This window comes from Phaethon lepturus, unplaced genomic scaffold, assembly GCF_000687285.1.
Source record: "Phaethon lepturus isolate BGI_N335 unplaced genomic scaffold, ASM68728v1 scaffold45324, whole genome shotgun sequence".
Lineage (NCBI taxonomy): Eukaryota > Metazoa > Chordata > Aves > Phaethontiformes > Phaethontidae > Phaethon > Phaethon lepturus.
In genome coordinates, this window is record NW_010533352.1 from 14,492 (window position 1) to 24,679 (window position 10,188).

The 10,188-nt window shown below is 38.8% G+C and overlaps 1 protein-coding gene across 1 annotated transcript in view; it reads right to left on the reverse strand.

The window, feature by feature from the left end:
• LOC104619317 (voltage-dependent L-type calcium channel subunit beta-2-like) overlaps positions 1 to 8,685 on the reverse strand; it is a gene marked incomplete at both ends in the record, with an annotated part of 19,552 nt that extends 10,867 nt beyond the window's left edge. Inside the window, 4 exons of the mRNA XM_010285151.1 lie at positions 296 to 372; positions 2,162 to 2,298; positions 7,303 to 7,425; positions 8,569 to 8,685. Coding sequence (XP_010283453.1) covers positions 296 to 372; positions 2,162 to 2,298; positions 7,303 to 7,425; positions 8,569 to 8,685 — 454 coding nt within the window. The remainder of the gene's footprint in view (positions 1 to 295; positions 373 to 2,161; positions 2,299 to 7,302; positions 7,426 to 8,568) is intronic.
• Positions 8,686 to 10,188: the final 1,503 nt, after the last annotated feature.

The following is a 10,188-nucleotide window of genomic DNA, read 5'->3' on the forward strand; positions in this document are numbered from 1 at the left end:
GACCAAACCTCTAACTATCCTACTGCAACGCAGTCTTATAATTCTATTATGTCTTTGCTATAACACACCATGGTAAAAGCAAAGAGGGAATTTTGTGGATTGTTAACAGTGCCTGAACTTGCTGGCACTGACTCCATTACTTCAAACCTACCCAAACCAGCCTTACAGGGCAACACAACCACACAACCTTACACCTATGAAGTACAGGGAATAAGAAAAATAGGACTAAATGTATATAAATTTTAACAGATTAGGTGTGTGAGTCTGTAAATGGGAGGCTTCATGACCTACTCACCAGATGATGGAGGCGTTGATTTTCTGGAACTAGGAACGATGTCACCCAAACTGGATGAAGAGTTTCCTCCTGATTTACTGGAGTAAAGCAACAAATTAGTTTGAAGTTTCATGGCTTTCTCAGTATTTATTCTAGTTTATTTATTACCTGCCTTCTAAATGAGCTGCTAGCCGAGAGACAAACAGTATTTCTGGCAGTGGTATGAAATATCCATCTTACACAAAATGCGTGTACATTTTGAGGACTGAGGAACTGCGAACATCAGTCGTGCTCCTTGTTCTGCTGTGCAACTTCATTCTGCTGCACATGCTGTCACTACCTCATGATCCTAATGTGATCCAATTACTAATATGGCTACTGATATATAACTATTAATATTACTCTCATTACTAAGACTAATCCTTAAGCCAGTGAGCATATTTGTTTCCTTTAACAGAAGAGTTATTGACAGCTCCCTAAGGAAAGTGATAGCATGTTTGCCTAATATCTTTTCAATTTAATTAAAGTGCAAATTCTTTTGTCGTCTCAATACAAGGTAGCACTTAGGAAAAAAAGTCTCTCAAATGAAGATAAAGCAGTCTAGGACTTTGTCAAGTTCTGCTTTGTAAAAACCTATCCAAGTTGTGAAAATGAAACAGTATGTTTAGTCATTTTATTTCAGTTACCAAATGAGAAAAGCACTAAAAAGAATGTAAGAAAGGCTATCTCACTCTTCAAATAATTCATGTGATAGTACTAGTTTCCACTTTCTGTATTTTAAAATATTAATAAGCACTAAGTAAATGCATTTGTGGCATGGGATAGTGCTATCTCCAGTGCGAAGTTCTGGAGAACGGAAGCCTTTACAATTTGGAAAGGGACCGAATCACAGGGTCAGATTTGGCTGTATCAGCAGCGTCCCAAGAGGAATAGGGAACCTGCCGTCCTCCTGCTGAGGACAGCACACTCCTAGGAAAGGCATTTCACAGCCGGCGAATGCGGCTGAGCACAGCAGCATCCCGGTCTCCTCTTAGCGCAGATGTGCTTTTCGAACGCTGCTGCCCCTCCTGCCTTCCCAAAAGTCTCCCGGCTGCTTCCTCAATTCCAGGTCCACCCTGCTCAGAAATACTGGACATATTTGCTTCTTATATACCCAAAGGGAAGCAAGTGGCAGTTCCACATGTGTAATGGAAAGGTACTTTATTGAGAATTCTACCGTAAAGATGACATTACTACCACCTTGCAGCATTGTTCAATACATTTAGATACTGAATCTTTATTTTTATGTAATGATGGCTACAGAGACAACAAATGACTTGACATGAAACTTGCATCACAAAATGCAGTATTCTTAAAAGCTGTATTTGTAGGCAATGAACTTGATGAGACTAAAACATTTTTTCCCTAAGATCTAAGTAACAGGCACTGGCTTCAGCTTACAAATAAATTCATCCTAACATTTTCTGCAATTTCTAAAATCAGCTTTAAAAGTGTTTAGAAATTGCAAGATCATGAAAACAAGTAACAAATACCAAAAAATTCAGGGAGATTGATTTTTAAGTAAAAAATGGTGCTTGCACATTGTAAGTGTACTAACTGCAATGTACATTTGCAAATAATTTATGAACATAAAATGGAATAATAGCCATTGTAGGGTACCACAGACCACCAATCTAAATATCTACCTTCTCTCTCAAAAATGGCAATGACATTAATTATATAAAGAAGTATTACTTCCTTCATTGATTCAAAATGTTTGTAGCTGCCAATTACAATAACTGAACAGAACTATTGTGTACACAGCATTAACTTCCAAGTTGTGTCACAGTCAATGCTACTATTTTTAATGATTTTAATATTATTAAAATTATTTTTAATAATTATTACCTGGAGTAGAATTTTCCTTGTTTTGCCTTTTGTTCATGCTGCAGCCTCATGTTTTCTAGTTTGACTGGGCTTGGTATGAATCCTATTTCACAGCCTTCTTTTACCAACCGTCCTATCCACCAGTCATTATTAAATTTCTACAAATTAAAAAAAAAAAAAAAGTCATGTACTAAGAAATTACTGTATTTGGGATCATTTTGTTATATTTTTAATTTGCAGCTAGGCCATTTTATGTAATTCTTCCCTGCAGTTAATCACTGTACTATGTTACTATGTCAATGAAGAACTGTGGTAATATTTAGAAATACACTAAAATAACGACACCATGCAAATTATTAAAATGCTACAGTACTTAAGCAAAAACCTTCTTTCACAGACTTCATGATTCTCCCTGGCTGTTGTTTCTACCCATTTCATCATCTTCTTTTTCTGCTTCAGTCTTTTCCCCTCATACATGAGTTGCTTTTGTTCTCCGTTGGTGTTTCTCCTTGGTGGACACCAGAGATTTCTTCTGGTTTGCTCCTACTCACTGCAACAATTTCTACAGCTCTGTAATAATCTGTTTTTCTTATTCCATTATATTCAGCTCTCTATTTAAAGTAAAAGATACTACTTCTCAAACTTTCCTGCTTCTCTGAACTCACTAAAGCCTTCTGAAATATGAATACATTCTGCTGCTTATGTATGCTCTACTGCATACAGCTTATGTGATCTATATGCATTAAACATACCCTGATAGATCCACAAGGAATGGATATCTTTGGATAACTGAAAAAACCTTACAATTATGAAAATGCACAAGATAGTCCAATATGAGATAATGACTAATTTAGTAATATTTATTCATACACACACAGGGGCTTTCGTTTGTTTGTTTTGCAGAGGTCTGTAGAGCAGAATTATTTGTTTTTCCTTTATTATTTATTCACCACTTTTGCGTGAGAATAGGTCACTGTTATGTATGGCCCCACATGCAATACTCTAGGAGTTCCATGAGAATAACTACTGTCAAACATGAATTTTGGATAATTTGGATTATTTATGAAACTGTAGATAACATCTGAATGGGAAGAGAAGTTGCCTTCTTGAACCTGAAGCTATGAATGTAGATATTATAGTGCATGTTCAATTATTTAATAAGTAGTTTTAACAAGTGTACAGTTAGGAGTAAAACATGTAAAATGTGTGGGCTCCCATAAAAAGGAATTTACTTCACCGAGACTACAATGTTGGTAGATCAAGGACACGCAACCTAAACTGCAGTATTATCTTTCATTTTGGCTACTATAGAAATGTTGTGATGCTTGAAATCAACTATAAGATATTTAGCTAACAAAAAATGAAGATTAAAGTAAAGGCACCTTCGAGCTCATAAAACATATGGGGATCTGTAACATTCATCCAACGGGATGCCTTTATGACTAAGAATACCAAAGATTTAATAGGGAGCTAATCTGGAATAGCAATTTCTCAAAGCTGTATTAGACAGAAACACATTATTAAAATCATAACCTTTCATTGCAAAATGCTATCTAAAGATACGTGTGTGCATTTTAAAAATGTTGTAGGATAATATAGAAGGAGAAGGAGTTTAATAATTGAGCCAACGGAGGTTGTCATTATATGGCAATGTTCTATGGCTATCCTGGCTGAATAGAGTTAATTTTCTTCACAGAAGCTAGTGTGAGGCTATGTTTTGGTTCTGGGATGAGAAAATGTTGATAAGGTGCTGATGTTTTGAGCTGTTGCTAAGTAGTCAAGGACAGTCCAGCTTCTCATACTCGCCTGCTAGCAAGAAGGCTGGGGGTGCACGGGAAGCTGGGAGGGGACACAGCCAGGACAGCTGACCCAGGCTGGCCAAAGAGATATTCCATACCATACGATGTCATGCTCAGTATATAAAGTTGGGACAAAGAAGAAGGAAGGGGTGGAGGGATGTTCAGAGTTATGGCGTCTGTCTTCCCAAGAAACCATTACGCATGATGGAGCCCTGCTTCCCTGGAGATGGCTGAACACCTGCCTGCCCATGGGGAGTGGTGAATGGATTCCTTGTTCTGCTTTGCTTGCGTGCAGGGCTTTTGCTTTCCCTGTTAAACTGTCTTTATCTCAAACCATGAGTTTTCTCACTTTTACTCTTTTGATTCTCTCCCCCGTCCCTCCGTGGGGGAGTGAGCGAGTGGGTGCGTGGGGCTTAGTTGCTGGCTGGGGGTAAACCCCGACAATGGTATACATGAAGTCTGCAGAAGTATCATTAACTTGGTAAAACGAAGCGATAAGATACTTGAAAAAGACCATTAAATTAAAATCTGAACAGCCACTACCTTTTTATGCTATCCTACAGTACACAGACTACTAGAAAACACTTTATTATTAATTGATAGAAATTAGATTGAATAGAAAATAGATTATCTTTATTATAATTGATAGAAATGCTAAATCCATAAGAATTTTTTCTTCATATAACAATAAAAGCAAGTGGAATTCACTCCTGCAAAGTCTCAAAGCTAAATGCTGTGTCAATATATAAAAAGGAGGATAAGACAGTTTTATAAGTACACAATACCACCTATAATACTTTTTAATTTTAAAAAGCAGTAGTAGCAATCTTGGTAGCGAAGTATCCAGCTTTGAAGGTACTGGCTGGCTGAGTGATTCTCTGTAATTCACCCATGCTTGGAGTGCCAAGAGAAACAAATATGAATTAAATGCAAAGCAGAATCGTGGCCATGCATTAAAGCCCCAAGTGATTCAGGAGTGACTATGATGCAGTGCATGTTTCTTCATGCAGGAACGAATCCTTCATCTTTACATGTACTGAGTTTTAATGAATGTAACCTAACAGTGAAAATAAATTTTCGCTCACACTCAGTCACTGCAGTACTTCTCACTATTGCCCATGTACGTTTTGAACTGAGGTTTTCTTGTTTGAGCCCTCTCAGCAGCACAAACTGGGGAACACTCCTCGCAGACAAGAAAATATCCAATACAGCATTACTATGCAGGCAAAAGTTAGCAGGTATTAGATTTCTTTATTTTTAGCCACAGGTTAGGTATAAAACATAGAAGCATCACTGTATTTTATAGTCAAATAAGTTTTTTTTTTTCCTTTTCATCTGCATAAATAATTAAATTTTGGACATTTCAGTTCTCCCAACATTAACTATAGGGAGCACCAAAATTACTGAAGGAGCAATATCTGGTGGGATCAGAGAGCCCTGGTGAGCGTGCAGAGCATGGCCATGGAAGACGAAGAGGGAGGACATGGCTGTGCAGGGAAGGGCCACTGCTCAGGGCAACCTCCTGAAGAGGTTTGAGCCGCCCAGATGCACCAGCCACTGCCAAATGCAGGACCAGCAAGTCCAAGCCTGACTCCTTAACGTCCCTTCCCACCTCTCCATCCTTACAGTTCGCCTGGCCCTGGCACAGGGTCCCTTCCACAACCCAGCTCTAGCCTAGCACTGCCAGACAGTCAACTTTTCTTAATGACTTAAAGTCAGGTATTTTTAATGGCAATTAGCGCAGAGCGACTGTTCTATTACACCTGAAGCTGCAAGAACATTTTTATCTATTTTTCCATTCCTCAGTGCTACAGGCAGCCACAGACAATATGACTCAGCTGAGCTAAGCTTCTCTTCAAAGCATTTCTGGAGATCTAGAGAAGTTCAGGAAACCTTCTTTCTCATTATCTCCCATGCATATTTACATCTGAGTCTAAGCTGTGCTGTGAGGCAAAAAGCATAAATTATAACAGAAAATCTGCTAGCACTGTGTTTGTGGTTCATATGGAAACAGGGGAAGGACTTGACGTGAAGTTTGAAATTACCAGCTCATTCGAAATGCAGATGGAATAGATGACTAAACAAAATCATTTAATCTAATCAAACTGAGACGTATTTTGCAGTGCTTCCAGACTCACCTGGGAATGCTGATGGTTTTCTTTTGCCAGGACTCTGTGCCTGCTCATCCCTATTTTTGTCACAAGACAGAGTAGAGCAATTCTTTTGCACTATCATCAGACAGAAAACATACTTTCTTCACTATATACAGTTTGAATCCAAATTATCCCTTTTTTGTGTGCTTAATAGATATGTAAAATGATGATCATTAGTCATCAGTTTGAAGGCACTGAAAGTCCATTTCTTGCGTTTCCTTAGTCTCTGTCCATCTGTATTTCTACCTGTGTGTTAGGATTGTGTCTTGCTTCCGCAAAGCACCTGCACTAGCGGAATCATTGTGCATCATCAATCATAACTACTGAGGGATTTCTGGATGATCCAAAGTGGGGCAAAGATATAATTTCAAATGTATGGCTAAGTTGCTCTCATTCTTAAGCTAACTTTCTATTTCTTCTTCTATAAATTTCCATTTCCAGATAGACTGTTTTTTTGTCAAAACACAATGGAATATGACCAGAAGCTGGGAAATCTCGTAAAATGAGGGAATCATTCAGAAGGGAGGAGCAGGCTGGTTAGGAAGGCTTGTATGGGAAAGTTACCATTCCTTTGCTTTGGATTTTCTAGCAGGGAGTAGAGAAAGAATAAGACTGTAAAACCTGAAAATTGTCAAAGCCAAACTACACGAAAAGCAATGCAGCCAATGCAAAGAACCTTTTTTGACAGTTGCTATGTGCATTTTGAAAGTTATCACGTCAGTTTTTCAGTATATAACTGTTAACAACAAAATATTGTCTGTGCCAGAGAAGAAACTTCAGTGAAAAAAAGGAGACCTGAGGATTTGGGGCTCTTCTTAAGACTAAGTAACACAAATAAAACAGAATCAACCCTTGGCTGCTGAATCTCAGTGAAACCTCAAAGTGCTAGAGTAGTAAAACCCACAGATATTGTATCATTGAATATGCAGATGGACAATTTTAAGGCTCCAAGTAAGTGATAATTACTAGAGATGAAAAGCAGTTGCTTTCCAAAATTTATTAATTTGATTGTAAGGAATTTGTACGATTGCTTTTATGAGAACAATATTTCAAAGAACATTCAATTCCTTATGTAGAATTACCTTATTTATATAACTTTTGTATAGTGCTTTGACAATGTGAAGTGCTATCTTAACATGAAGAAATAGTAGCAGTATTACTCAAATAGACCCTTAAAGAGAGATTCACTTATTCCTCTAGTTTTACTTACTTCTTTAACATGAAGAAAATCTTTAGCCTCAAATGAGATGGCCATGCCTGGGACTGGAACATCGTCATCGTGAGCTGCACTGTACCCAACATTTGTCCGAACTGCAAATGCAACAGGTTTTGCCTACAAAGCAGAAGATAAACAACATGAAGATATCCCTTGCAAACACGTATGTATATGCAAACACATACACAGAGGATGAATTTGCAAGTCACCTTTTTAAAATCATACAAATTACAAAGAACACTCAAAACATGCATGTAAAACATTACGAAGCGTCATGTTTACTTACCTCAGTTATTTTGTATCAACACATTTGATAGAATACAAGACTTTTTCTAGCTACTACTGCTCTGAATTAACTTCAGATAAGTCAAATCACTAATTAGAAATCGTAAAACAGCCAGCAATCCATATACTATGTTTAGTTACGATGGCTGCACACTGCACAGCAGATCTTTGCCTAAGATTTATTAGAGATTTCTAACCACAGTTCTGTGCTGAGGTGGTCATGCCTCACACTCATGTTACAGTACTTTTAAAAGATGTGCTTGAATTTGCATGGAGTGTTTTCTCCCGCTTCCACAGCACTTGCTGGGCCCCTGTTGAATACAGAAGGGAATGAGAACAAGGGAATCAGATTTCAGGTTACTAGTACCTGAAATTTAAATTGCAATCACTTACTATGCCTTGCTAATAAACAGAGAGATAGAACATAAATTTGTATAATGATGAGAATTTAGGTATACTATTTCAAAGTAAAAGTAATAAAAGTTCAAACCTATTGTTGTTTGGCTCCACTGCCTATGCATTCCCACTCACACCAGCAATGGAGGAATTATAAGAATAATGGGGCATCTTTTTAGGCATTCACATCCAAAACTGGGATCTCAACATTGGCACTAAGCAGTTACCTAACCCTGGACGCACGTAAAAATGAAGTACCTCCTCTCTGGCTGAGCTGGAAGCTCCTGCGTGCCTGCAGTTCTCCTGCAGCGCTGGCCCAGGGCTCCCTCCCACCACCGAGGGGCCACGTGCCGGCCCCCAGCCTTCAGCCAAAGCACAAATTAGGAGGAGCGGTGCCAGCGGCTGCCCGTGACCCCCGAGCAAGACGTCTCACCGCAGAGGCATTCTGAGCGCACAGTAACCTGCCCTCAGACCATCCGGTTGTTTCCAAACACCAGCCACGGAGAGATTTGCTCGTTCCTGTAATCCATATTACAACCCATACTGGTAGCTGGTATCAGTGAGTTACAGGTGTTTTACAGGTTTTATTTTCAAGAAGCCGTTGCAGGAGGAATCAGTAGCCCCTCGACCCCACAGCCGTCCTCCAGCCTCCTGCACAGCTTCTCCTTCCAAGCCCCACCGGCGCTGAACACCCTTCTGCACAGGTACAGTTAAGCAGAAAAAAGCTGAACTGTAGAACAGTAAAAGCTGCCATCCAGCTCAACCCAGGCTCTATCTATAGAGGGCTTCCTCTGCTCAGAGGTACAACCAGAATACAGGAGAACAACGTTTTTTCTGGTTTATTCTACACCAAACAACACCTTGAGCTTGCTCTCCCAACAGCGGACATCACACAGTACCCCTGGGACCCACCGTCGTCCTAGCCCAGCCTAAACTTTTAGCCCACCCCAAAATCCTCCGCACTGCTCTTACGACCTAGTCTGAAGTCCCTATACATTACAGCTGGTAAAATATTTTTAAAAAGATGTGAACTGGATCTCAGAGGTCCTCATGACTGATTGAGGAAGGCGTGACATAACTGTTCATCTTAAAATATACTAAAACTTCTACTAGACAACAGTTTTAACTTTATTACTTGGTATCCATCATCACTTCGGCTTGGCTAAAAATATGGTATTTTGCTGAGATGACAAGGAAAAAAAATCTCATTTTCTACATAAGGAATTGCTTCCATTTATTCTCGAAAAAGAGGATATGACAGTGCATCCCCTACTTCATGACAGCAAACTTGAATACCCTGAAACCAAAAATTCTGATGTATTTTTCTAATTACCAAAAATCCCTGCCTGCTCCATCCAGGATTACTCTGAGAACTTGCATAGTGCTAGAGGACAGAAATCTGCCACATTAAAATACATGATAAAATAACGAGGGAGATATATAAATAATTCTAAAGACAGTATCATGCCACCTCGCCTGGAAAGGACAGCTGAAAATAAAGGGAGAGAAGGTTCCCTGTTGTGTAATTTACGTCTAATGTGCTGTAAAAGCCACAGGGTTCCAATAAAGCAGATCTTAAAACCCCTTAAATATGCCTGTATTTGAATGAACTACCACAGTCAAACAATTTACATCTAAGTGTACATTGCAGGAAGGATTATTAATTTAGAAGGAGAAATAATAAGGTCTTTCATAACAGTGGGGTCAAGAAAGTCTCTGTGTCCAGAAGCGAAACAGGCGGTTTCAATAGTAATAAATTTTGGAAGGGGGGTGCGGAATGGGCTTCATGTTTATGTGGTATTCTGGATCTAAATATGTATTGGTACGAAGAAACGATCAGGAAATAATTGGAAAAGGACTTTACACTAAATATCCCATCTGTTCTTTCTTCCAGAATTAGTGGAAAAAACTTAAGAAAGGTTGGGTAGAAGGGCTCTAGTGACTGAAACTGGTACCATTTAAACAGGCGCTTACTTAAACTGGGAAGGCTATGGCAGATCAAAAAATTAAATACAGCTGAATATATTTACAGGTTGAAAAAACTGGCTACAGTTATTCCACTACATTTTCCCATCCTTCCCATCATAGTGTCTGAAAATAGTGTCTTAGTGATTCTGTATCCTCTCAAAACAGTCTTTTCTTTTTCAGTCTTGTTCTCTTTACATTTGTCACAGAATCACTAAGGTTGGAAAAGACTTT